The sequence below is a fragment of the Gopherus flavomarginatus genome, chromosome 18 (genome assembly GCF_025201925.1).
Source record: "Gopherus flavomarginatus isolate rGopFla2 chromosome 18, rGopFla2.mat.asm, whole genome shotgun sequence".
NCBI lineage: Eukaryota > Metazoa > Chordata > Testudines > Testudinidae > Gopherus > Gopherus flavomarginatus.
Window position 1 is genome coordinate 23,557,430 of NC_066634.1, and position 25,329 is coordinate 23,582,758.

The 25,329-nt window shown below is 49.2% G+C and overlaps 1 protein-coding gene across 2 annotated transcripts; it reads right to left on the reverse strand.

Moving 5' to 3' along the window:
* Positions 1-1,800: 1,800 nt before the first annotated feature.
* NAPA (NSF attachment protein alpha) lies at positions 1,801-23,529 on the reverse strand. Of its 2 annotated transcripts, none has more exons than XM_050928612.1 (11): positions 23,368-23,529; positions 16,389-16,468; positions 15,619-15,735; positions 10,651-10,697; positions 9,956-10,033; positions 7,372-7,427; positions 6,491-6,575; positions 5,978-6,082; positions 5,443-5,511; positions 4,272-4,322; positions 1,801-3,503 (listed from the first exon to the last, which is right to left on the reverse strand). In XM_050928612.1, the coding sequence occupies exons 1-11, from the start codon at positions 23,463-23,465 to the stop codon at positions 3,402-3,404; spliced, it is 888 nt and encodes a 295-aa protein (XP_050784569.1). In that variant the 5' UTR covers positions 23,466-23,529; the 3' UTR covers positions 1,801-3,401. The 2 variants fall into 2 exon arrangements, with proteins under 2 accessions (XP_050784569.1, XP_050784570.1); XM_050928613.1 differs by lacking the exon at positions 23,368-23,529 and adding an exon at positions 16,939-16,962.
* Positions 23,530-25,329: the final 1,800 nt, after the last annotated feature.

The window sequence follows — 25,329 nt, forward strand, 5'->3', positions numbered from 1 at the left end:
GCACCTGGGGCAGCAACCCCCTTATGGGGCAGGGGCTGGATGGGTCAGTTAGGACAGCCCCCCACCATGGGGTAGGGTGCATTCTCACTCCCACCGCCACATGCAGACAGAGTAGGAACCCTTTCCATGGGGCAGGGGCTGCCCCACCCACCCACCCACCCACCATAGTAACCAACCCATGGGGCAGGGCCCCGTGTAGTTCCATACTCATGAGGGATGAAAGGACATAAGGGCATTACCCACACACAAGGGGCACTCAGGGCTGTCCTCCCTCCACTGAAAGAGTAGCAGGGCAGACTCCCTCTAGAGGGGACAGCATTGGGAGGGGACTCAAACCCCCCTCAGCACACCTCCATAGCAAGGTCAAGGGTAGTCACTCCACCTAGACAAGGGAGTGCTCAGGACACCCCACACCCCCACTTCCCCAGCACAGGAAGAGTGAGCAGCATTCAGGACAAACTCTCAAGATACATAAGGGAACAGGTCCACCTTTTTGCTGGTTTCCATGCTGGTGCCATGCCATCGCACTGTGGCAGGCGAGAAGTGATAGGCATCCTTTGCAACAACAGGCATTCTCCACTCGCAATAAACACAAAAGGGTCTAAACTTCTACATGATAAAGCACAATCACAGCTCGCTTCTTCCTTAGCAATGGGGACAGGTTGAAGGGCAAGGGATGGCCCAGCCTGGCTGAATTTAGGGTTCAACACAGCTGTTACATAGGAAGAGAATTCTATGCTAAAGTCTTGCCCTTGTATCTGCTCCTAGATTCTGCCTGGGAAAGTTTCATCAGAATTAGCAGTAGCTTTTTCCATGCTTCAGCAGCAGAGCTGGATTGTGTCATGCCTAAGCCTTGTTTGAAGGCAGGGACCCTCCAGCATTGCAGCACATTTATCCAGCTCCACAGGACAGAAATAGCTGCTCTTTGCTCACTAACTTGGGCTGCAGGAGGAAGAGTCCCATTCTACACCCCCCCCAGACCCAGGCAGTATGAGTGCCACTGAAAATAGGCTCTCACACCACCTTTGGCACACATGCCATAGGTTGCCTACCTCTGCTCTAGCTTCTGAAGAGACAGGCTTGTTAATGAACAGCTGGAACACTTCAATAGGTTAAGAGACTGTGGTCCAAGGACAGAAAATATAAACACAAGGAGAGCAGCATGAGTCATTAGATCAACAAAAGCATCAGTTTAGAAAAAAGGCTAATTCATATCTACCGTAAGTGCCAACAGATGAATAGACAGACAGCTGACTGCTAACTGGGTGATTTTGCAAGGATTCCGTGCCCAAGGTGAAAATTAATATCCTCAAACAAAAAAACCAAAAAACCCATGAGAACTATTCTACAGAGGAGTCAATGTTTGTAACACTGGATTTGACAGGGAAAGAAGGGGTTTTGCTGATTTCCAGCCTTGCCCACTGAAGTGGACTCTCAAACATTTTGTTGAGGAACTGGAATGAAATATTCTGCAGTTATTTCAGCTGACAGATTGAGAGCTCGGGTAGATTCTAGGTCAGTCTGCTCAGTTCAGTCTTGTTAGCCCCACAGAAGACAGACAGCTGAATACACAGGGCAGATTTGGCAACTGAAGATGGGTTTTTTGTGTTAGCTTCATAGCCAGCATTCAGAATAGAATCACAATTTTAAAGGATTGCAAGGTAATGGGAGAAGTCCGTTGCAATGAGGGAGAGGAAGTTGTGCAGGGAGGATAGGAGACCTCCAACACGTAAGCCCACAAATGCATTCAGTGAAGCAGCATGAATTTAGCTGCAGTGTTACAGTTAGAAAAAAATCAGCTTCTGCTCATGCAAAGTTTTTATTTTTCTTGTGCAATTATTCACTACACTCAGCAAGAGTCGCTTTCTGTTGACATTAAAACATGCAGCAAGACTTCCTGTTTCTTTCGACAAACAATACAGAAATAGGAATTACTGCAAGATAAACCCTGAACTGCCCTGGCCCCTCCCCTCTTGGGCTAGCTTTCAAAACCAAGACAGAATGACCCAGAAATAAAAACTTATGGCAACATGTACCGTACACACAACACTGAACGGGAGTAACATTCCCTTCCAACCAGGTGCCACGCCCACCACAGCAAGTGTCCTGCTGCATACAGGATTCACCCATGCTGTAGAGTCTTTTGCCTAGTCTGAGACAGGATTAAACTAAACAGTCACCACAGAAGGGTTTGCTAAGGTTATAATATACCAGAAGCACAGAACTAATTTTTGGCTACCCATGTGGCGTGGGAATGACTGTCCAGTCCAGCTCTCGCCTCTTTGGGCTGCACCCGAATGACAGTGTCTGACACCCCTTAATAGCTGGCCGTAGAGCAGCACTACAGTCCTGTGGGTGGGTGGAAAGGAATGGGGTGTATTTCTCAAGCTAGCATGTGCAGTTGACAAAGGAACGGGAAAGGAGGAGATAGGAAGCGTCACTTCGCGCTGTATCACAACTGCCAGCTCCTTGCAGAGCTCTGGGGACTGAGGGGGGCCCTGGAAGTATTTGCTGCCAAGACGTTAGATACAAGGGTCATACAGTTCTTCACTGAAATAAGCAGGAGACAGAAGTGCCAGCTTGTGCTTGCCATATTTCCCAGCTCCATGGGGGCTAGGAGAGGCCAGAGAGTAGCAGAACCTGTTCTCACAGCTCAGGCCACTGGGGAAAGTCACTGCACCTGTAATCTCCCAGCCTAAAGGAGGGCTCCGGGCCTGCTGGAGATACTCAAAACTCAGGCTTCTGAACCCCTACAGGGATCTGATCACAGGCTAGGGAGGGGAGGCAGTTAAGGGCTGAGGGAGAGGCTCTCCCCATCCCCACTCCTGCTGGTACCGAGTCTGAAATCCCTGCCTGGGATGGGCAAGACCTGTCCCATCAGACAGTGTGGGGCAGTGAGAAAGGATCTGTTTGAAACAGCAGGAATTAGGAGGCAAACTGACTTGGTGCTGTCTTCTGAAGCCAGCGTGAAGCACATCACGGCTAAAGCAGGTTTAAGATCTTAATCATACAGAGTAATTTTTATACAATTAAATATCTGAAGAGGGAACAAGAGGGATGGGGAAGGGTGTTAGACCATCGCACCAGGGCAGGAGCCCACAGGCAGGTTGGGAAGCTCCATGGACCAGGAAGTCATTGTTTGGCCCCGGGGGAATGAGCTAGTGTCACGCCAATACGTCAGAGCAGCTGAGTCAGGTGGTTACAGCCGCACATCCTGTCCTTGTTTAGCAAAGTTATGCTCTTTGGGTTGTGGGGCAAAAGGGTTACGAGACAAGGGATAATACGTCACTGAAGTACGAATCTTTCTCCTCCAGGCCCCACCCTCCCCACCCCAAAGATATCCATGCAGACTTCTGCGGAGGAAAGAGAGTTGATGGTGACAGGGAAGGAGGGGATGGGGTTTAACGCAGGTCCTCCTCTTCACCCTGGATGGTTTTCTTGATACGGAGGAGCATGGTGGTGAGCCACTGGTCCAGCCGTGAGATGGAATCATACTCCTTTACCTGGAAGGTCAGGGAGAGAATGATCAGAATGAGTGCTATACACCCAGCTGTATTCACCTGGTGGCTGGTTAGCACTATGCAGCAGGAAACAGGCCACTGCAGTAGATACACTTTGGAGCCTGGAATTTCCTACAAGAAACAAATCCACTCAGGGTAAAACTCAGCTTCTCTTCCCCATGTTCTCCTTAGTCCTTAACTTCAAGGAGCTCTACTTAATGTTTCTAGGTTCCATGTTGTTAACCCAACTGGCGTTCTGAAAATTTAGAAAACTTCCCCTCTCCCAAGGTAAGCCCACATATAGCTTGTTATGGGCTGATCTGTAGAAGTGCCACATTCCCAAGAATCCTGATGAAGCCAAAAGGAGCTGCATCCTGTGCTGACACGTAACAGGAGCCTGGACAAGGAAGTCAGGCTTTCCTGGGGGTGGGTGGGGGAGTGAATTAGTAACAGCCCTACAGAGAAATCAGGCAGAATATCTGCCTGATCCATTAGTCTGTACCAAGGAAGGGGAAGGAGCTCTGTGGCCTGGTCATTTATGGCAAGATGGGATTAAGTCCTTGAGAACACACTGTAGCGTGGAATCCACCACCAACTCTGGGACTGGCTAGCACAGTGATCACACAAGCAGGCTCAGCATGCCCAGTTTCTGACAAGGACTCCTCACACCCATGTGTGCAGCTCCTACACTTGTGTCCCAAGCAGACACTTCACACCAGTCTCTCTCCAGTGCAGAGCTGTGTTAGATGCTTCCCTCCCCGCTGCACTTACAGAGTCGGTGTAGCTGTCAATGTTCTGTTCTTCATGAGCTTCCAGTAGCTTCTGTGAGGCGGAGAAAGGAATAAGGATCAGCACAGATCTGGACTAATTTCCACAAGTCGCAGGAACTCCCAGTAACCTGCGGCACCTTTGAGGCTTAAGCCAGCTCACAGGTGCAAGAAGAGACCCTGTAGCTAAAGCCAGCCTTATTATCGGGAAAATTCAAATGGCTGACAGGCAGCTCCAGTTGAACAGCTGCCCTGTGTATCAGGATTGGATCTGGCTTTTTATTTAAAGCACAATAGTTTATCAAAGCAACAGATTCAGAGCACTGTTCGCAGGAGGGGAGGAGCTGCCCTAGCAGTCCAGCACTCTGCAAAAGTCCCAGTTCCGCACTAGCCAGCCCACAGGGGAAGAGAACTAGTCCAGGGGCCTCTCAACCCACCTGGGGGATGGGTACCCTCCTACTGCCTTGCTGCTTAGCAATGCTGCAGTACAACAGGCTTCCTGCACACTGGCTTCTCACAAGTAGAGCAGGATGGCTCCTCATCTTGCTAAAAACAGGAATGGATTTTGGTACGGAACAGCTGGACTAGAGAGCTGGGGATTCTGAACAGCTGGACCAACAGAAGAGCACTTCATGCTCTTCAGACCAGCAGCTCTCAGCCAGGGGTCCAGGCCCCTGGGGGGACCATGAACAGATTTCAGCCGGTCCGCCAAGCAGGGCCAGCATTAAACTCACTGGGGCCCCGGGCCAAAAGTGAAAGCCCCACCATGCAGGGCGGAAGCCGAAGCCTGAACAACTTAGCTTTGCAGGGCCCCGGACAACAGCCCTGCTTGCTACCCCCTAACACTGGCCCTGGCTTTTATATACAGAAAAAGACAGTTGTGGCACAGGTGGGCTTTGGAGTTTTTACAGAATGCTGGAGGGGCCTCAGAGAAAAAAGGTTGAGACCCCTGCCTTAGACTGTTAGAAGAGTCCAGTGAATGTTAGTGGTGGAGTCATTTCACTCTAGATTTGCAGACAGTTTGATTTTAAACTTCCCCATCCGGCCACTTCTCACATGGGTCCTCCCAAGGCACAATACTCTGCTTCTGAATTGGGGGAGGAGCGGGGAGACTCATGCGATTCTGAGGTGTGAACCACCAGGCAGCGCCGGGACAATAAGGAAGAGTCACTCACTTTAACCAGTTTGCACTCCCTGGAGTCTGAGAAGGCTGGGAACATCTCTTCATATTTCTGTATGGCCAGCTGGAAAGACAGAGGAAGGGGAACAGATAGCTCAGTGGTTTGGGCACTGGCCTGCTAAACCCAGGGTTGTGAGTTCAATCCTTGAGGGGGCCACTTAGGGAACTGGGGTAAAAATCTATCTGGGGATTGGCCCTGTTTGAGCAGGGGGTTGGAAGGGACCTCAGGAGGTATCTGGCCCAATCCTGATGTGATTCTGTGAGAGCCCTGCCTGTGGCTCGAGTGACTGCTCACAAAGGGAGCAGGGGAACTAGACTGCTTGGACAGGGCTTTGAGGGGTGTTTACAGGTGGTCACTCCGGTGGCAACAGAGCTTCTCCCCCCCCAACTTCATTGTGGGTCCCTTTAGGGGCTACCCTTGCTTGAGGTGTTTACATGGACTGATGAGGTGCTGGTGAAGCAGGCCCTTGGGCCCCCAGCCTCACGCCCCGTTCAGTAGTGGAGCAGTGGCTCTGTAGCACCAGACCAACCTTTGCGTTGAGCATGTCAATGCAGAAGTGGCAGAGGGCCGCCTTGAAGAAATATTCCTTAGCACTGTACTTCAGCAGGGGACTGTCCATCGCATTAGTGCCCACCTGCAACACACCAAAGGGACCAGATTCCTACTGAGGGGTGAATATTTGGGCACCTGTCCAGGATGTACATGGAGCAGGGGGACCCACCCATCTGAATCCTCATCCTCTACACTAGGACAGGAGTGGCCAGCTTCCTGTACACACCTGCTGCCTCCAACACACCCAGCCCTGCCATGACAGTCTGCAGACACCCCTCACTCAGATAGTGCTGTGAGCTCAGAATGGACCTTAACATAGTGAGGCATTTACATAGCTATTCCCATCCACCCTATGAGAACCGCAGGCAGACAAAGCCAGCTGGGATCTCCACAGACCCAGCCTTGTGGATTCTGGATCTCCCCAGGAAAAGGAGACACCATGAGGTGAGCAAACATGCCTGCCCTTTAAACACAATTAAGAGTCCCAGACCTGCTCATAGATCTCAATGGCTTTCTGGTACTGCTCCAGCTGGGCTGCGTAAGTGGCCACTTTCAGTAAACATTTGTTGGCAGAGCTGCAAAGAAACAAAAATGGCAAAAAAACAAGCTGATGGCAGCATCCCGAAGGCTGCGCTCCCCATTGGCCATTTGCGAGGATCGTGAAGTGCGCTCCCTTCCCGAGGGCAGAGCACTTAGTGTGACGTGAAAGACAGCACTGCCTCAGATACTCAACCAACCACACAAATGCAGTTTTCTTTTTTGCCCCCCAGCAGCAGGAGACCCCAGGATCCCTGCTTTAACACACGGCCCATTACCATTACAAAGGAGAGCTTTTACACCCGAACTGTCCACAGGATCAAGCAGCCCCTTTAGGCGCATTCTGTTGATCTGCCACTGGGCCCAGGTGCCTAAGGGTTTGCTCAGTATCACAATGCCACTAAAGAGGGGGGGGAAAATGAGTGGTGTCTGCATCGTACCCTTTATAGCAACAATCACTGCAGTCAAGTCCTTTCTAAAGGCTCAGCCGCAGACCCAGCTGTGCACCAGAGTGGGGAAGCAAAGAGGCACAAGGAACCCACCTGCAATGCCAGAGCCTGTGCAGCGGGACAGCAGCTCCAGCTGGGCTGCTATTCACCCTCCCAGAGAGGCGGGCAGAGCCGTAGCCCTACCCCCCTCACACAGGAGCTAGAAAGCTCCTAGGCTGGCATAGCTACATGCTACCCCTTATTGGGCTGGATTGTATGGTTACAATACCACCTCAAGGGAGCTGTGCTGGCATGGCCACCCATATGCCTACAGAGCACGGGCATTAAGGCATGGCTGTTATGCTGTATTCTACAGCAAGAGGAGGCAAAGCAGCAGCTGATTTACCTGTTGGATTCTTCCCCTTTGTAGTAATCAGCAGCTTGCTCATAATGGGCTATCGCCTAGAAAGAAAGCAACACACCATGAGGGCACCCCAGGCAGTTTGCTGGCAGCACCAGCGGAATTGAGAGACCACAGCACCGCCTCCCAAGGACAGCACCGCATGCCAGAACTGCGGAGAACCCTACACACAAAATCCACCCATGCCTTCAGCCATCTGCGAGGCAAACTCCAGAACACAGGGCCTGAGCTGAGAGGTGTCGCTCATCAACCAGCAATGGAGTCCAGGGTCACAAAGAGCCTGTGGCTGGAGCCTCACTAGAACCTAGAACGTCCATCCCCATCAGGCACTCCTGCAGTTGCAGCCCCAACCAAGACAGGCACTGCATGAACACAGAGTCCCTGCCCAAGAGAGATTACACAATCACGCCCCCGTGCACGCGCACACACACACACACAAATTGGGACCAGAGATAAACAGACTCTGGGCACAGCATGCAGGAAGATTTTGGTGGAGGCAGGAACTGACCCCAGGTCTCTCCAGTCCCTGTTCGGTGCCTTAACCACAAGGCCATCCTTCCTCCTCTTGTCTGACCTAGATCCATTAGACATATTAAGCTGGTTTTGTAGCTTTCTCAGAGTCAGTACTGTGAGATTGCCAAGGGACCACAGCCCACCACCCCCGTGACAACCCCAGCACTCTGGATTTTCCTCCCATCAGCTCCCAAGCAGAATTTTACAAGATACACACCCCCACCCTGGTTGTGACGTTGCACTCCATATGCTTTATGGAAATATGCTTGTGAATATGACATAACTGGAATATGCTTTAAACTAAATACCCCTTGTATGGTATCATTAGAAAGCTTATAGACTAACAGACATTTTGGAGCATGAGCTTTCGTGGGTGAATACCCACTTCATCAGATGCATCTGAAAAAGTGGGTATTCACCCACGAAAGCTCATGCTCCAAAACGTCTGTTAGTCTATAAGGTGCCAAAGGATTCTTTGCTGCTTTTACAGATCCAGACTAACACGGCTACCCCTCTGATATTAGAAAGCTTGTAATCTACTGAGTGTGTTCATCCTATCTGCTTGCACATATCATTTCTATGTATGGAGTTAGAAAAATAAAATATAAACTTGTATTACTGATGTAAACATATTAAGTGGAAGCCATTAAGGGTGCTTCAGAATCAAACTGTGAATGAGGTTATTTACCTGCAAGCCTTCCTGAGTACCTGTGGGCTGGGGATAATGAAGAATGAGGTCTCACAGGAACATGTGACCATGTCACCTGATACTGAAATCCATCTTAAATCTTGTACTTTTCCATTTAGAAGGAGGGGTGGGGGCCAAGCACAGACAAGATCCCCACCTTGTGCCACAGCTATAAAAGGGGGTGTAGCAGGGGGCTTGTCACAAGGGGGCTGCCAGTCATGAGAAAACCCCTGTTTACCACCTGAGATAGTATTTTGGTTTTGCTTAAGTCAAAGTGAAACAGGTTTAAGCTCAACTGAAAAAAGCCAAAGTAGCTGTTCGTATGGGTTTGATATACGCAGCGCCAGTTTGTGTGTGGGCAGCCCTACAGAACCCCGATGCAGCAGCAGAAGTTCTCCCGCACAAGGAAGAACGTTATTTCTCCTGAATCATTTCGTCTTATAAAAGAGAAGGAGCGATCCTAGGGGCATACAGCTGGAGCTGACTGCTCCTCTGGCGCTCAGACACCCACGTGGGCCAGGTACAGCACAAGCCATGTCAAGGGGCTGCACAGATTTTTTGGTAGTTCTTTGCCAGTGTCCGCATTCCAAACGCCTGCGATTTGTTCCAGCTGGTGAATTTTTAGTTCTGCTTCTGTTTATAAACATGGTGTCCTCCCCAAGGGGAGGCTTACAGGACCCAATTCTCCACTGCCCTGCAACTTGTGCAGTCATTTACACCAGCATGGAGTGCTGCCATTCTGATGGGCTCGTGTTTTCCATCCATGTTGCGCTGGTGAGAGTGACCACAAGGTGCAAAACAATAGAGAACCTGGCCCGGAACCAGATCCAGCTTTCAGGCCAGCTGGGACCAACTAATATGACCTCAAAATACATCACCAGTTGCCAGGGTTCCACCTGGGTTTAACCTCAGAACATATGGACACCCAAGGCAAGACCCATACCCCTAGGCTACCGAGCCATTGGCATCCACCCCCAATCTCTCGCTTCGGATATTGACTGGTACCACCAGCTTCAGAGGAAGGTGCAAAAAACATAATGAACAATTATGACAACCTGCTACAAAAGTATCTTCCAACCCTTTCCCCTTCTCCCCCATGAGTTAGCAATTGGCTTAGGTCCTGCAGCAGGATTTATATTCCTAATTACCAAGAAGTTACTCTAACAGTGGGTGTTCTAATTAGCCATGAGCGTGTCTAACGGGATTCAAACGCAGGATGAAGCTCAAGTCCTCGCAAGGCTGCACATCCGACACAGCAACACCATCAGGCCAATCACAGCAGACTGTTTGTAATTTAACCTATTTCTAGATAAGAGAGCTACAAGGCAGACTGATTCCCTCCCTTCCTGCAGCATCCTCAGGACTTACCTTTTCTATATCCACCAACTCCGTCTCATAGATCTCCGCTATCGATATGTGATGCTTAGCGGCGATGGTGAATCGACCCTGGAAGAGGAGAGGGAAATTAACGCAAGTCCACTGACTCAGCAACTTCAGCTCCTGTGTCTTTGCACTTGTGCTACACTTGCAGTGGGGAGGATGCACTGGTGAACCTCAGGGAATTCCCCACTGGAGTTCTCTGAATGGCATCACAGTGAGTATAAACACACCTGCCATGGCAGCTGATTCTGAAGTCGCTACAAACCCCTCTTTTAAGTCCAATACCGGCTTCATTCAGCTGGCAAAACTGCAGCAGGCTGCCCTGCTCAGTTCAATCCACACACTGGTTAGGACACAGGCTGAATTATATCTAGGGTATCCATTCACTGCTGTACCCAAGTGCTAGGCTATTAGCCAGAGGCACCCTCTGCTTCTGCCTCAACTTGGCCAAGAACACGGTGGCTGAATCACCGACTCTTCCAAGCAGTTCCATGGTACTTTTAGGAACCACAAGTAATCAGGGTCATCTGATCTGGCTGATAGCACTTCCAGCAGCACAGAGCTACAGGGCTGAGAGCCCAGTGAAGAGCACCAGCTACTGGATCACCCTCCCTTCTGCAGCAGACCAGAAGCAGAGAGAAAGTTCTGTAGTTTGGTCCACAGACATGGTGGGACAGACTTACCATGTCTGTGTAGATCTCGATAGCTCTGATCAAACAGTTAATGGCTTCTGTTTAAAAAAAACAAACAAACAAACTTTTTTTAGCATAGTAGCTTAGAGAAATGAAGCTGTTCATTAACTCTTCTGATCTGCCTGAAAGTGACAGCCAGGTGTTTGTTTCTAGCACAACCACTCCACAGAGATCAATAGCCACTTAAGAAAAGTCACTGAGGCTGTAAACCCCCAGAGAACTGAGAGCAGGGGACAGATGGTACCATGGCTAGAAGGGGCCTGCAGAGGAGCTAATGAATCGAAGATTTTCTCTGTAGTGGTGTTATTTCACACCCTGCGCCCCAATGTCTCATGCAGCTGTTGTCCAGACCAGTCCAGCAAAAGAAAGCCTCAGGGACCAGAGCACAAGGCTGCAATGAGTGAGGTGACCAGGAAACTGCCACCAACTTGGTTAGGACGGTAGAGATTACTAAGCACACAAGAATCCTGAGGTATTGCAGTCAGCCATCGACCAGACGCTGCCTGCGAGGAAAAAGCTTTAGGCGCTTTTGTACATTGTACCCGTAATATTTAACACTGCAGCACTCCCAGGACCCCTGGGCTCAGACACTTCATGAGAGACACAGTCCCTGCCCTGAAGGGACAAGACACAAAAGGGGAAGTGACTGGCCAAAAGATCTCACAGCAGGTCAGTGGCAGAGCTGGGAGCAGAGCCGACTTGGCTGGACATTCAGCACGGGGCCCTCTCCTCCAGACCATGCTGCCTCTCTACAACTGTGAAAAGATGGAGCTGGAAGATGTGCACAAGCTACCAGTTTATTCGCCCCAAACAACGAGCTTCGTTCAGGGTTAAGGACTGTTCATGCAAAGCTCACCAGCACAATCACTAACATAAGAAAACCAGGTGTCTCCACAACACTTCATGGCCCCGATCCTTCACCTGTCTCCAGGCAAGCGAACCCTGGCATTTCCACAAAGCCTCAACAATTCAGCTAAATCAGCAGTGGCCCCTGCAAGACTAGGGGCTAAAGTTCAGAGTCCACTTGAAATAAAGCGGAGAGGATTCCCTGCTCTTCAGACAGGATCTTCCAGCCAAAAAGATATGCCAGGAGCTCATATGGACTATGGACACGGCCTTGTCTTTGGAAGCCATGGCCAGCAGCCTGCTCTGGCTGAATATCTTGCAGCGCTGTGAGCAACACAAGATGGCTCCCTTCACTACTACATTTTGCTCTAGTACAAGAGGAGCTTCTCTCACCAGCATTCTCCAGAAAGACGTGGGAGGGTGTTTTTCAGCACATAAATGCCAAGCTCTGACAGGCAAGTTTTTCTTACTGTTCCCAAATGTCACTCGCACTGCTCCCTAGCAGGAAGCTGACTGACCAGAAATCAACCCTAGGATAAGCAGATGCAGCTGCCTCTAAACCAATAGGTGTTGCACCTGCTGAATCTTAGGCTGCTTTAGTCCAAGGGGCCTGGAAAGCTAATGCAGGCTGGGGGGAAGGAACAGAGACTGGAAGTAACGCGAGACAGGGATGTGGGTATTTACCAATGAATCAGGTCAGGCTCCATCTGCAAGCTTTTAAAAGGGAGAACAAGTCTCACTTGGGCTGGACATAGGAATCACTGGGTGAACCTCTCTGGCCTGGGTAAGTCTGGGCATATCATAACGGTCCCTTCTAGCCTTCAAGTTATGAACATATTTCCTCAGTGCTGTGAGCTCTGGCACCTGGGCCATTTAAGCCTGCCAGACACTCATTTCTGGCCTGTACATTGACTAAGGGGCTCTCTTCCCCTCACCATAACTTGGAAACTATCACTAGGAAGAAAGAGCAGCTGCCCTTGTTTCTTCTCCAAGCTACGGCTAGCCAGGCCCCCAGTGCTGTCCCACAGAGCCAAGGGTTAAGAGGAGAACTTGAGCTGGTAGATTTGGGGTTGCCTGCATGTCCAGTTATTGACACCTCTAATGCCCAGGGTTAGAGCCAGGTTCTTTGGAAAGAAAACATAGCTGCACCAGAGCCACATGAGCAGGATCTCTCCCTCCTAAAGGCAGGCCAGACTTGCTCTGCCTGTCCAGTCAGCTCACAGCAAAAATGCCATGATGCTAACCTTGATGTCCCGCTACAGGCTGGGGATGTTGATGCTCTGAGCATCAGAGTAGAGGGCATGCTCCTGCTCGTGTTCCCGCAGGGGGACAAGGAACTGCAGTCTCAGGAATTGATACACTAGTTACATGCACAAAATTGTCCTTTTGCCTGGTGTAGGATATCCTTAGACAAACAGCGTTCATGTCTTCCTAAGGGAGCTCTGCCTGAGTAATGGGATTTAGCAGAGAGGGGCAAAAAATAATCCCACTAATGAGAGGAAAAATACATCAGGCCCCACTGGGACTGGCTCAAATCCCTCTGCCCACCACGCCCGGATACCATCTCCCAAAAACTACTCGGGAGAACACACACTGGCTGCTCCGCGGAGAGCCATGTGGCTGGATAATCAGAACACAAATCGCCGAAAGATTAGGCAAATCCCCTAGAGGATTAAATCTGTTGTCTCCTCAGGTTACTTCATTCTCTTTTCTCCAGAACCACCACTCAAGCGGATCTAACTGCATGTGCAAAGCCCCAGCTCAGATAACCATGGCGTAAGTTATCACCCTCAAAGCACGCAACATCAAGTAGAATCCCTCTTGCGCTGGGCACTACAAATAGAAGGGGACACTGCAAACTGCTCTGGAGAGACTTGCAAAGAGCCTCCACAGGGTCTGCTCCCACAGAACTGCCTGCAGGATATATGCCCTTCGACAGAAGAAAGATTTAAAGAGTAGTTAGTTCTAAGAACTCCTTCAGTTCTCTGCTGCACAGTGAACATTTGTGCAGAGCAGTCCCTTAGAAGCTTAACTAGGAGACTTCACCCTTTTCCGCATGGCCACACAGTGCATCTCTGTAGGCTGCCCAAGCTACCTCATTTTCAGCTGCACTCCTTGCTATTAGCTCTTTTCATAATGTTAACCAGCCACAAGAACTTCCACGCGGAATTGAGTCCTAAGCTTCCTGTCTTTTTGCTGGTTAGGGTCACAACCAGTGTGACTTTGCCATCTGTGAAAGGAGGAATGCTCCCAGGTGGTAGGTCAGATTTTATCAAGGTCCCCTCCTGAGCACAGTGGCATGCCTGCTGCATCCTAAACAGCTAATCCACGCCAGAGAGAGAGGAAACTGCAGCAGTCAGCACTGCAGAACATTCACTCCAGCACAAAATTCCAGCTGACCAGTTAACAGTCATAGCAGAGAAAGCCCCCCCAAGCACTCAGTCAGAGCAGCAGGAGTAGTATACCTGGAAGCTGTTGCAATATTCTAGTAACAGGTTTATCCAAGCATGATGCAATTCTCTCTCTCACACACACACACACACACACACACACACACACACACAGTGACCGGGGTGGCTCTCTTAGAACAGCAGCACAACACTGGAATGGGTTACCTAAGGAGGTGGTGGAATCTCCTTCCTTAGAGGTTTTGAAGGTCAGGCTTGACAAAGCCCCAGCTGGGATGATTTAGTTGGGAACTGGTCCTGCTTTGAGCAGGGGGTTGGACTAGATACCTCCTGAGGTCCCTTCCAACCCTGAGATTCTATGAACACAGCAGACAGGCTCTTCACGTTGCACAAGGATTTCCACTGAACTAGGAATCTCAACGTGTAATTTGACAGGCACACTGGCCAGTGGGGTTTACTCCCTCAGGCTGCAAGCCACATAAGAACATCCATGCTGGGTCAGACCAAAGGTCTATCTAGCTCAGTATCCTGTCTTCCAACAGTGGCTAATGCCAGGTGGCCCAGAGAGCATGAACAGAACAGGTGATCATCAAGTGATCCATCCCCTGTTGCCTATTCCCAGCTTCTGGCAAACAGATGCTAGGGACACCATCCCTGCCCATCCTGGCTAATAGCCATTAATGGATCTATCCTCCATGAATTTATCTAGTTCTGTTTTGAACCCTGTTATGGTCTTGGCCTTCACAACATCTTTTGGCAAGGAGTTCCACAGGTTGGCTGTGTGAAGAAATGCTTCCTTCCGCTTGTTTTAAACCTGCTGCCTATTAATTTCACTGGGTAACCCCTAGTTCTTGTGTTATGAGAAGTAGTAAACAACATTTTCTTTTTCCTTTCACGCAGATAAGTGCATTGATCAACTTTGGTGGTTAAGGATGCAAGAATTCTTTCCTGAGTGCTGGCTGGTGAGTCTTGCCCACATGCTCAGGGTTTAACTGATCGCCATATTTGGGGTTGGGATGGAATTTTCCTCCAGGGCAGATTGGCAGAGGCTCTGGAGGTTTTTCGCCTTCCTCTGCAGCATGGAGCATGAGTCACTTGTTGGAGGATTCTCTGCAGCTTGAGGTCTTCAAACCACAATTTGAGGACTTCAATAACTCAGACATAGGTTAGGGGTTTGTTATAGAAGTGGGTGGGTGAGATTGTGTGGCCTGCATTGTGCAGGAGATCAGACTAGATGATCATAATGGTCCCTTCTGACCTTAAAGTCTAAATCAGAAAATGAACATTTCCACAAGGGGTCCGAAGTCTCTTTACTCCTCTTCAGAGGGATCTATTGGCCATGACATATCTACAGCTGGAAGGTGGGGTGCAAGTACAGTACGTGAATGCAGCTAAACATGTAGTTTATATAGTCCCAGTTGATCAGTGCATTTTATGGGGTTAGTGAATCCTCACCATTGTACAAGGACAGACAGATGGAGTTACTCAGAACCAGCAGACTCTCAGCCTGCCAGTTTGTAGCAGAGCTTCAAAAAGAACCTAGGGGGAGTTCTGATTCCCAGCCCCCCTGCCTCTCCTCCCTCGCCCTGAACCAGGAATAGAATCCAGATGTCCCGACTCCCAGCTCTTCCACCATAATCACAGCAGAACCTGTTCCTCAGCTCCTGGAAAGCAGAAGAGGCAAGCAGCAGCGCTGGCGCCTTACCTTGCGGGTCAGCTTTCTTGAAGGCATTGCCAGCATCCACGAAGTTGGTGGCCGCATCGTGCTTGCTCTGCAGCTGCAGGTGGAGCTGTGCTGCCTGGCAGAAGGCATTCCCCGCAGCTGGAAGAGAGACCGGGAGAGTGAGGAGCAAAACCCCAGCCATTCCCGAGATGCCTGAGGGTCGTTTCACAGACAGCTTCCTTTTTTTGGAAGCGTGCCAGATAGCGAGCTAAGGAAGCCAACATGAAGGCAGCATTGCACAATGGTCTTTGCCTGCACAGAGGGGCCGTGTTGCAGCCACTTCATACTCAAGCTCAGGGAAAAATCAGTTTAATAGCAGTACCAGCTGCCTCTTACTGCATGCTTCCTAGCACGGACCCAGTTCACAGGGAAAACCAGAGAGGAGCAATCAGCAAGGTGCTGCTTAGAGAGTTCCTCCCCATGGAAGAAACCATGGAGCTCATTCTCATGCCGTGCGAGCACCTAGCCAGCCATGGGCCTGATTTTCAGAGTTGCTGATTCCTTGCAGAACCCACTGACTTCAGCAAGCGTTCTGAGTACCCAGATATCAAGCCACTGGTGCAGCATGGTCCCTCCCCTGACACCATGTCCAAATTATGGACTCTGCCGCCCGTGCTGCCACAGGCTAGCTAGTGGCACAAACTCAGAGCCGGAGTTACTGCTCTGTCCTGCAAGGGGACCCTACCCCTCCCAAAGCCCACCCAGCACTGCATGGTTAACAGAGACAGCAGCGTCATAGCAGGCATACGTACCACTCCAGTTCTTGGCCATTTTGAACATGTTTGCTGCTCGGGCATAGATATCGCATGCTTCTTCTATCTTGGAGGAGCCCCTGCAAACAAACCAATCAGGCACCACATAAACTCACCACGCTGGAAAGCCCCAGTCCTCCGCTCACATCACTGCAAACTCTGCTCCAGGGAACAGTTTCTCCTTTTAGTGGCAGAAGGTCCCATGCCCTACAAAGAACAGTTTCTCCATGGACACTGGCTAGAATGTTGGCTAAAGGAGCCCCTACCTCTCCAGAGTGCCAGTTCAGGAGAGTTACCCCTCAAGTTTTCCTGCCTCCAAACTCCAGCAACTCATTACTGCAGCCATGAAGGCTAGACTCCCGCCAAGGACAGGAAAGCTTCTCAGGGACCAGTCACTAAAAGCCCAAAAAACTCCAGAACCCTCTAGCTAGAGGGTCAATGAGAAACAAGCCCTGGAGATGCTCCAGAGCCCACCTGAAAGCTTTGCCAAGTACCATGCACACGTGATATTCCACATGTTCAATGGGCCACCTTGCCAACTCCCACTCACTTTCAGTCTGTTCTCCAAAGACCATAAGAGCCGAGAGTAAATGAGGCTGATACCCCATGGAAGCAGTGTCATTTACACCAAGTAAAATGGAGTCAAAGATTCAGAGGGCTCAACTAGTGGGGGAGGAAAGGAAAAACATGTGTCTTGAATGAAGCCGTCAGCTCCCATCAGCCAAGCCCTCCTCCCATATCTGTTCTCTGTTGCTAATCGAGCAGAACAGATGTTAGTGTGGGATGGCCATAAAAGCTACTGATGAACAACCATAGATCTTAAACCAGCTGCATGGCTCCTAGAAATAGCACATTGCCAAGTGTGGGAGGTTCAGCTGCCAACTGCCGAGGCAGCCACGATGCCAGCCAAGCTCAAGAAGCGACTTTCAGTCTGCCCGTTAACCTCAGAGGGGAAGTTACGAAGCTGGGGCAGAGTTAGCCTGCTAAGATAAATCGTTCCAAATTCAGGCATTGTGGCATGCAGGCACAGTCCCCCCAGCTGCTGTTAGTTTTGCTAATGAACGTGTCCACCTATTGAAGTTATTGATTCTGACTAAACACCCTAGACACGAGGCAACTGACAATCCAAGCTGCAGCATTTCAGTGAGGTTTTTTTTTTTAATCAGAAGATCAAAGAGTTTATGCTACATTTTTTCCCCTCTGCTCATAGCTCTGCAAAATTAGAGGTAGCAAGAGACCATGATGCTGGTAGCAGGGAGCTGTTTGCTGGCACATCTAGCAAACAAAGTGAAATAAAGGCATGTGTTTATTGTCCTCAGAGAGTCTCACGCACTCAAAATTTCTGTTTGCTACACAAGTGTCACCCATTTTAAAGATGATAGAAACAGAGGTAAAGTTTGGTCTAACATCACAGTGAGACAGGGGCTGAGCCAGGAATAGGACCTAGTTACCCTACAATCCCGTTCCCTCTACTCAAATGTGTGGCTAGAACAAGTATTCTGCAGAAGTATTTGAACTTCCTTACAATTTATATCCTGGGATACAGATTGTCAGCTGGCTTCGACCAGCATGCTTTTGTTTGCAATCAACATTCTGCTTTTACATTACAAGCAAGCAGTCCCATGTCTCCCCCAAAGACCGGAGTTTCATTCCATTTGAAAATTGCTTGCATATGGCAGACAGACCTTGCCAAACTGCTGGTCAGAGCTAGCTAGAGTTCTCAGTAGTTTGGATCAGCTTGAGGGACAAAGTTATCCCTCAGTCTTGAGCCCGTTTCCAAAAAGGGGCCAAAGCTAAAGGCTATATGGTTACCAAGGAATTCATTAACTCAACACAGGCAGCCCGATGGCTGGTCATTTACACCAAAGAAATGGTCAGTGTGCTACACTGGGATTACACCAGAACAGGAGTGTATTACACTCACTTAACACTGGTGTTAGTGGCAGGGTGCAGGGCAGTGGAGAACCTGGCCCACAGTTCCTAGCAAAAGCAGGAAAGCAACTAACTAGCTAGCTAATTACCAGCTTAGCTAAAGCTATAACCTGGAAACAAGGTTTTCCACAGTATCTGAGGAGTTCACTACTTGAGGTCTTTTAAACCATGATTTGGTGACTCCAATAACTCAGACACAGGTTAGAGGTTTGTTACAGGAGTGAGGGGGTGAGATCCTGTGGCCTGCATTGTGCAGGTCAGACTAGATGACCATAATGGTCCCTTTTGACCTTAAAATCTAACTCATTTACTCTCCTGAAATGAAGCGTTTCAATTCCAGCAGTCAGTTGGGCCCTCTGTGCTGCCTAGTTGGATAAAGAGAGTCTATGCAATTTGTCCAGTTCTTTAAGTGGGCCCTTAAGAACTCTGGGCACCTGGTGCTGTGTTGATGGTGGCAACGGTGCATTGTGTGTCCTGGTCTCCTTCGTCGATGCTATGCACACCTGTCTGCCTTGCAGCAGTACTGCCTGTACAGTTTGTAAGGTGCTTTGAGATCCTTTGAGCTGAAAAGCAGCTATGGAAGTGCAAGGCTGCTGAAGGTTTCAGCTGTATCAGAAGTACCTCTGTCACAAGGAATTTCAATGTTAGATCAGTGCTAGACAGAATATTCCCATTACATATTTCAGCGCACAAGGTTTTACCCTCCATCCCCTCTTATGTTGGAGCCTCCAACTAGTACCAGAGCGTGAAGACGTTGACAGAGAAATTGATCCAGTTTAGAGAGGAAGGGTGACCTTGTGGTTAAGGCATTGGACTTTAACTCTGGAGACCAGGGTTCCATTCCACGTGAAACAGAAATATTGGGTGATCTTCATCTATCTGGGCCTCTGCTTCGCACCTGTGAAACAGGGATAACAATCCTTCCCTATTTCACAGAGTCCTTGTAAAGAGAAGTAACAGAGGCAATCAAGAAGCACTCACACTATACTGACAGATAGAACAGACATTGAAGATAGCAATGTCCAGCATCCAATCAGGAAATTAGCATTGCAAGTTAGGTCATTAAAGGAGACTGCTACAATGCTCTACAAAGAGCAAAATTTAGACTGAGGTTTCAAACCAACAGCATGAGTGAGTCTGGATCAGCTTTCATGTTTTATTTACAGATGCAAGTTTTAAGCATTTGACTAATGGCAAGCAGACAAGTTAAATCTGAGCAATATGTATTTTGTAAATAGTGAGATTTTTGGGGAGTATACCTTGTTCATAGCCGAATGCCAATTACCATTGTGCTAAATGCTATCTGATGTTATGTACCAATGACTTGTTTAACATGAGTTGAAAGCATCTAACTATTTATGATGCACACTAAAAACCATCACTAGGAAATTTTAGTTGCTAAAAATGTCCTAAAGGGTTTTCAGGGGATAGATTTTTAAAGTCACCTAAGTCATTGAGATTTGTGTTTCTGAATCTTAACAGGGCTTGCCCGCCTAGATTCCTTGGGTTTGGTTTTTTAAGTCCTCCTTCAACTTTATCTTCAACTGTCTCTCAAAAATAAAAGCTTTGTATAAGTGTATACGCGCACACACACCACAAAAAATCTCGTCTATCTGTCTCTCTTCCCTGCTCTGCTATTTCTCTAAACTGCCTTTTTGCGTACGCATTTTGTAAGAGAAGAGCTGCACACAACAGTATTACTGGGTCACATGCCAGCAGAAATCCAGGTTCCTAGAACCAAGAAATATTGTCTTTGAACATTAGATTTAGCAGGCAGAATGTGCAGCATTCTCACTTGTTACAGGCAAAGAATTTTAGAAGGCATAATTTAACAGCCTCTTTTGGAGTTTTCAGTTTCCTATTTTATTATTAAGAATCATATTCTTCACATCAGCCACCTCCTCTCTCCTCTGGATAGCCAGCCTGCCAGCTTCTCCAAACCCCCCCCCCCTTTATTTGTGCTGATTAAGAAATCGTTATCTATTGCAGCTCCCTGCTCTGGAGACCTTGGGAATCTAGTGGCCCAGATGAGAGAAAACAATGTGCCTTGAGTCACAAGAACTTTGTCACTTGCTCTTGTATGCCCTCCCCCAGCCCTACCCCTCTGGCAGCTGCTGCTTCAATTGAGAATCCAGCCTGCAGCACAATCAGATGCACAGCTAGGACAAGCTGCAGAGGCGAACTGAATTCCCCCATAGGCCACAGGATTAAAGCCACTAGCTGTGCTAGCTTCCAACTAACCCGATCTCCCCCAGATGGGACTGCATTTTAAACCCCCCTCCGCACCAACACACATGTGATTTAGCCACATGCAGCATCTGGCTATCCACTGTTTCTAACACACACAGCTCACAGCCATTCCTATCTGCCTGGGGAAAACAATGCAGGATTGCTCCCTATAGAAAACCTCTGGCATCCAGTCCAGTTTCTAGAATCCCAAGCAGAGGTATTTCTGCAGTAACGGGTCTCACTGCCAGCAAGCTCTCCCTGCAATTTATCCTTTATTTCCCCCTTGGTTTTTATCAGTCCTACCCATTGCCTGTGTATCATGTTAAATTCCCCTCATTATTTAATGCATACACCTGCCTATTATTTACGGATGTGACACCCCTTAGTTAGTGGTTGCTTTGCCAAACTACACAGGCCTGATCTTTCCCTCCAAATCCAGTTCCTCCAGGCCATTTGATTATTGCCGTTCTCCTCAGACCTCCTTTCCAGTCAGTCACTTATGTCCCAGAACTGACCATAGCATCTCAGCTACAGAGTCACATAGGGGGAACTATCACATACCTTTCTCTACACATGCTGGCTCTGCAGTATACAGCCTCAAAATTTGCATCGGCTTTTCTTTGGTAGCCCTAGCACATTTCAAGCTCAGATCTAATTTGATGCTCACTGTCACCTCTAAATCTGTCAGCCATTACCTCTTCCTCAAGCCATGGTAAGCCACTGAGTACTCTCCTAACATGCACTTCACTTCATTTACAGAGGATCTTAAGGTCTGTCAGAGGGTATGTCTACACTACAAGCACTACAGCAGAAGAGCTGCAGCAACACTAGTGTAGACACTTTCTACAGTGACAGGAGGGGTTCTTCTGTTAGGGCAACAAATCTACCCCCTCAGAAGAATTCTTCTGTCCACCTAGTGGCATCTATACCAGAGCTTAGGTTGGCTTAATTATCTCTCTTGATGTGTGAATTTTTCACATCCCTGATTGATACAGATAGGCCTGGTGTATACCTAAAACTTAGGTTGACCTAAGTGACAACCACCATCTTGGCAGACACACAGGGGACTGAACAAAGAACCTCCAGAGTGAAAAGAGTGAGCTGCGACAGCTTGAACTAGAGCACCAAGCCTCCTTGGCTGGAGCTGTAAGACTCCTATCCTCCACAGATTGGGATCTATAACGAGGCTAGGAAAGATCAGAGATGATGCAAACTGATGAAGAAAATATTTCCATCAATAACTGAAATCTGCAGATAGGCAAAGAAAGAAAAGTGCTGCTTGAGAATATAATAGAGTTTGATTTAAGGATATTTATTTTGTGGTTTGATGTGATGTTGACAATGTATGGTTTAAGGTTTACAAAGTGTGAGTTTAATATACAGTTGTTAGATGATTAGTCTGATCCCCCACACACAATTTCCTGCAATTGTGAAATTAAATTAAATACTTAGAAACATTGATAGTCATCAACAGTATAAACAAACATCAAGTTCTACCAAGCCTACCTATATTGCAACACTGCACTGTGTTAGATGCAATGTGCATGGACAGATGTAACACAAATCAGTTAAGACAATACTTTAAAGCATCCATGCAGGGGTTATGAGTTTAGAACTAGTACAGACAGTCTAAACTCAACAATGACTTTTACCAACACAACCCAGGCATAAACCACTTGAGAAGCATCCACATAAAAAATTGCATCAGTTCAACATCGCATCACTTTATTTCAGTGAAGCCTCAGTCATGGACCAGGACCTCCCAGTGCCAGGTGCTACACAAACACAGAACAAAAGGACTGTCCCTGCACCAAACAGCTTCCATTCCAAGTAGTAAAACTGGTGCAACTCTGTGGTTAGACCAGGACTTGCTGTCTTTTCTGCCCATGCTCTTAACTTCTGCAGCCACACAAAACACCCCATCCTGTCCACAATGCGCTGCTGTGCTACCCTTCCTTACATGTCCTCCAAGTTTAGTAACATTTGATTGTTCTGAGTCACTCCCCAAAGGAAAAACACCCAGACAAAAAGTACAGGTCACCACCAGAAGTAGCCATGACAGAAGCCACTGTGTAGATGGGGCTCATGCCTGCACCCTCAAACTCCTCCTGCCCACCTCGATACATTAGGAGTCTCTGCTTCACCAGAACAGGCTGAGCCCTCCTAGGAGTAGAGGGGAGCTATGGGGACAAATCCCGGCTGGGAACTCCAACCCACCCCCCTCTCGGCAGGTCAGGGTGAGCGAGCACTAAAGCACTGCAAGATTAGAAGTGGTGGTGGGGGACTTGGCTAAGGAAGGTGGGGAGAAAGAAACCCCCCCTACACTCCCCCTTTAGAAAGGAACCCCACCGCACCCCCATCCCCACCCGAGGCAGCCTGCCCTAGGAGGGAGGGAGTTGCCCTTGCAGGGCTCAGAGAGGGACGATCCTAGTTCTGGAGTCACGGAGGCTGTGATCTTCCCTGCAGCCCACTTCCTCCTCCCACACTACCCCACCTCACAGAACTCCCCCCCCGCAGGCCCCGCCCCCCCACCTCACCCCACAGAGCCCCCCCGCAGGCCCCGCCCCCCCACAGAGCCCCCCCGCAGGCCCCGCCCCCCCACAGAGCCCCACAGAGCCCCCCCGCAGGCCCCGCCCCCCCACAGAGCCCCCCAGCTCCCTCCACCTCACCCCACAGAGCCCCCCCGCAGGCCCCGCCCCCTCACCTCACAGAGCCCCCCACCGCAAGCCCCGCCCCCCCGCCTCACAGAGCCCCCCCCGCAGGCCCCGCCCCCCCGCCTCACAGAGCCCCCCCCGCAGGCCCCGGCCGGCGGACTCACCCGAAGAGCCCCGCGAAGAAGGACTGGGAGCCGCGGACCTTCCTGTCGGCCTCGGCCAGGAGCTGCAGCGCCTCCTTCTCCTTCCCGGCCGGGTCCATGGCGGGGGGGAGGAAAGCGGCCGCCTCAGCTGTCGCGAGCGCCGCGCCCCGTCACGTGATGGCGGAAAGGCCGGCGAGCGCCCTCTTATCACGTGACGGGGGAAGCCCCGCCCTTGCCTCCCGCGCCACGTGACTAGCGAGCCGCTCTCCCGGTCACGTGACACGGACCCCGCCCATTGGCCGAGACCCGGACACAGCTGCCCCAGAGCGGCGCGTGCACCAGGCTCGGGCCTGTGCGAGGCGCCCGGGTCCTGCCCACTCGTGGCCCCGGGGCGGGGGCGACCCACATGTCCCGACCTTATAGGGACAGTCCCGGGTTTGGGGTCTTTTTCTGATATCTGCGCCCATTACCCCCCCACCCCCATCCAGATTTTTCACGCTTGCTGTCTGGCCACCCTGCTTCTGGGGGTCCACTCTCGGGGGTTAAACCCCTCCTGGAACCAGTGGAAAAACAAGTTAAAAACAGGAAAATCCCCCACCTCATCACATGCCCCTATAGAAATCCCTGTATTGCGTGCGGCAACCCTAGTTTCCCAGAATGAGAAGCCGCTATAGAAGTCCCTATACAGAGTGGGGTAACTTTAGGCTCCTATGGAGAGAAACTCCTATAAAGGTTCCTACACAGTGATAGAACCATAGGCGGTTATGGGGAGAAGCTCCTATGGTTATAGCCGTCCCTATAGAGGGCAAAATAACCTTTGGCATCTATGCAGAGATACTTCCATAATACTCCTTGTATGGAGCAAGACAGAACATAAGAACAGCCATATTGGATCAGACCAAAGGTCTATCTAGCCCAGTATCCTGTTTTCCGACAAAACGTACAGGAGTACTTGTGGCACCTTAGAAATTAACAAATTTATTTGAGCATAAGCTTTCATGGCCAATGCCAGGTGCGCCAGAGGGAATGAACAGAACAGGAAATCAGCAAGAATCCCAGATTCTGGCAAACAGAGGCCAGGGACACCATCTCTGCCCATCTTGGCTAATAGCCATTGATGGACCTGTCCTCCATGAACTTATCTAGTTCTTTTTTGAACCCTGTTGTAGTCTCGGCCTTCACAACATCCTCTGGCAAGGAGTTCCACAGGTTAACTGCATTATGTGAAAAAATACTTCCTTTGGTTTGTTTTAAACTTGCTGCCTTTTAATGTCATTGGGTGACCCCTAGTTCTTGTGTTATGAGGAGTAAATAACCCTTCCTTCTTTACTTTTTCCACACCAGTCATGATTATATAGACCTCTATCATATTCCCCCTTAGTCGTCTCTTTTCCAAGCTGAAAAGTCTCAGCTTTATTAATCTCTCCTCATACGGCAGCCATTCTATACCCCTACTCATTTTTGTTGCCCTTTTCTGAACCTTTACCCATTCCAATCTATCTTTTTTGAAATAGGGTAACCACATCTGCACACAGTATTCAAGATGTGGGCGTACCATGGATTTATATAAGGACAATATGATATGTTCTGTCTTATTATCTATCCTTAATGATTCCCAACATTCTGTTCACTTTTTTTTATTGCTGCTGCACATTGAGTGGATGTTTTCAGAGAACTATCCACAATGACTTGGCAATCTCTTTCTTGAGTGGTAACAGCTAATTTAAGCCCCATCATTTTATATATGTAGTTGGGATTATGTTTTCCAATGCACATTACTTTGCATTTATCAACACTGAATTTCACCTGCCATTTTGTTGCCCAGTCACCCAGTTTTGACTGATCCTTTTGTAGCTCTTTGCAGTCTGCCTGGGACTTAACTATTTTGAGTAGTTTTGTATCATCTGCAAATTTTGCCACCTCACTGTTTACCCCTTTTTCCATATCATTTATGAATATGTTAAATAGACAACCTTAAGCTTC

Bases quoted from the DNA above. Each gene is read 5' to 3' on its own strand.
- NAPA (XM_050928612.1), bottom strand. From the start codon at position 23,465: ATGGACCCGGCCGGGAAGGAGAAGGAGGCGCTGCAGCTCCTGGCCGAG. The intron at 10,698-15,618 runs GTAAGGCGCCAG...TTTTTTAAACAG, and splicing joins CAAGAAAGCTGACCCGCAAG to AAGCCATTAACTGTTTGATC. The intron at 6,576-7,371 runs GTAAATCAGCTG...GTTTCTTTGCAG, and splicing joins AAAGGGGAAGAATCCAACAG to CTCTGCCAACAAATGTTTAC.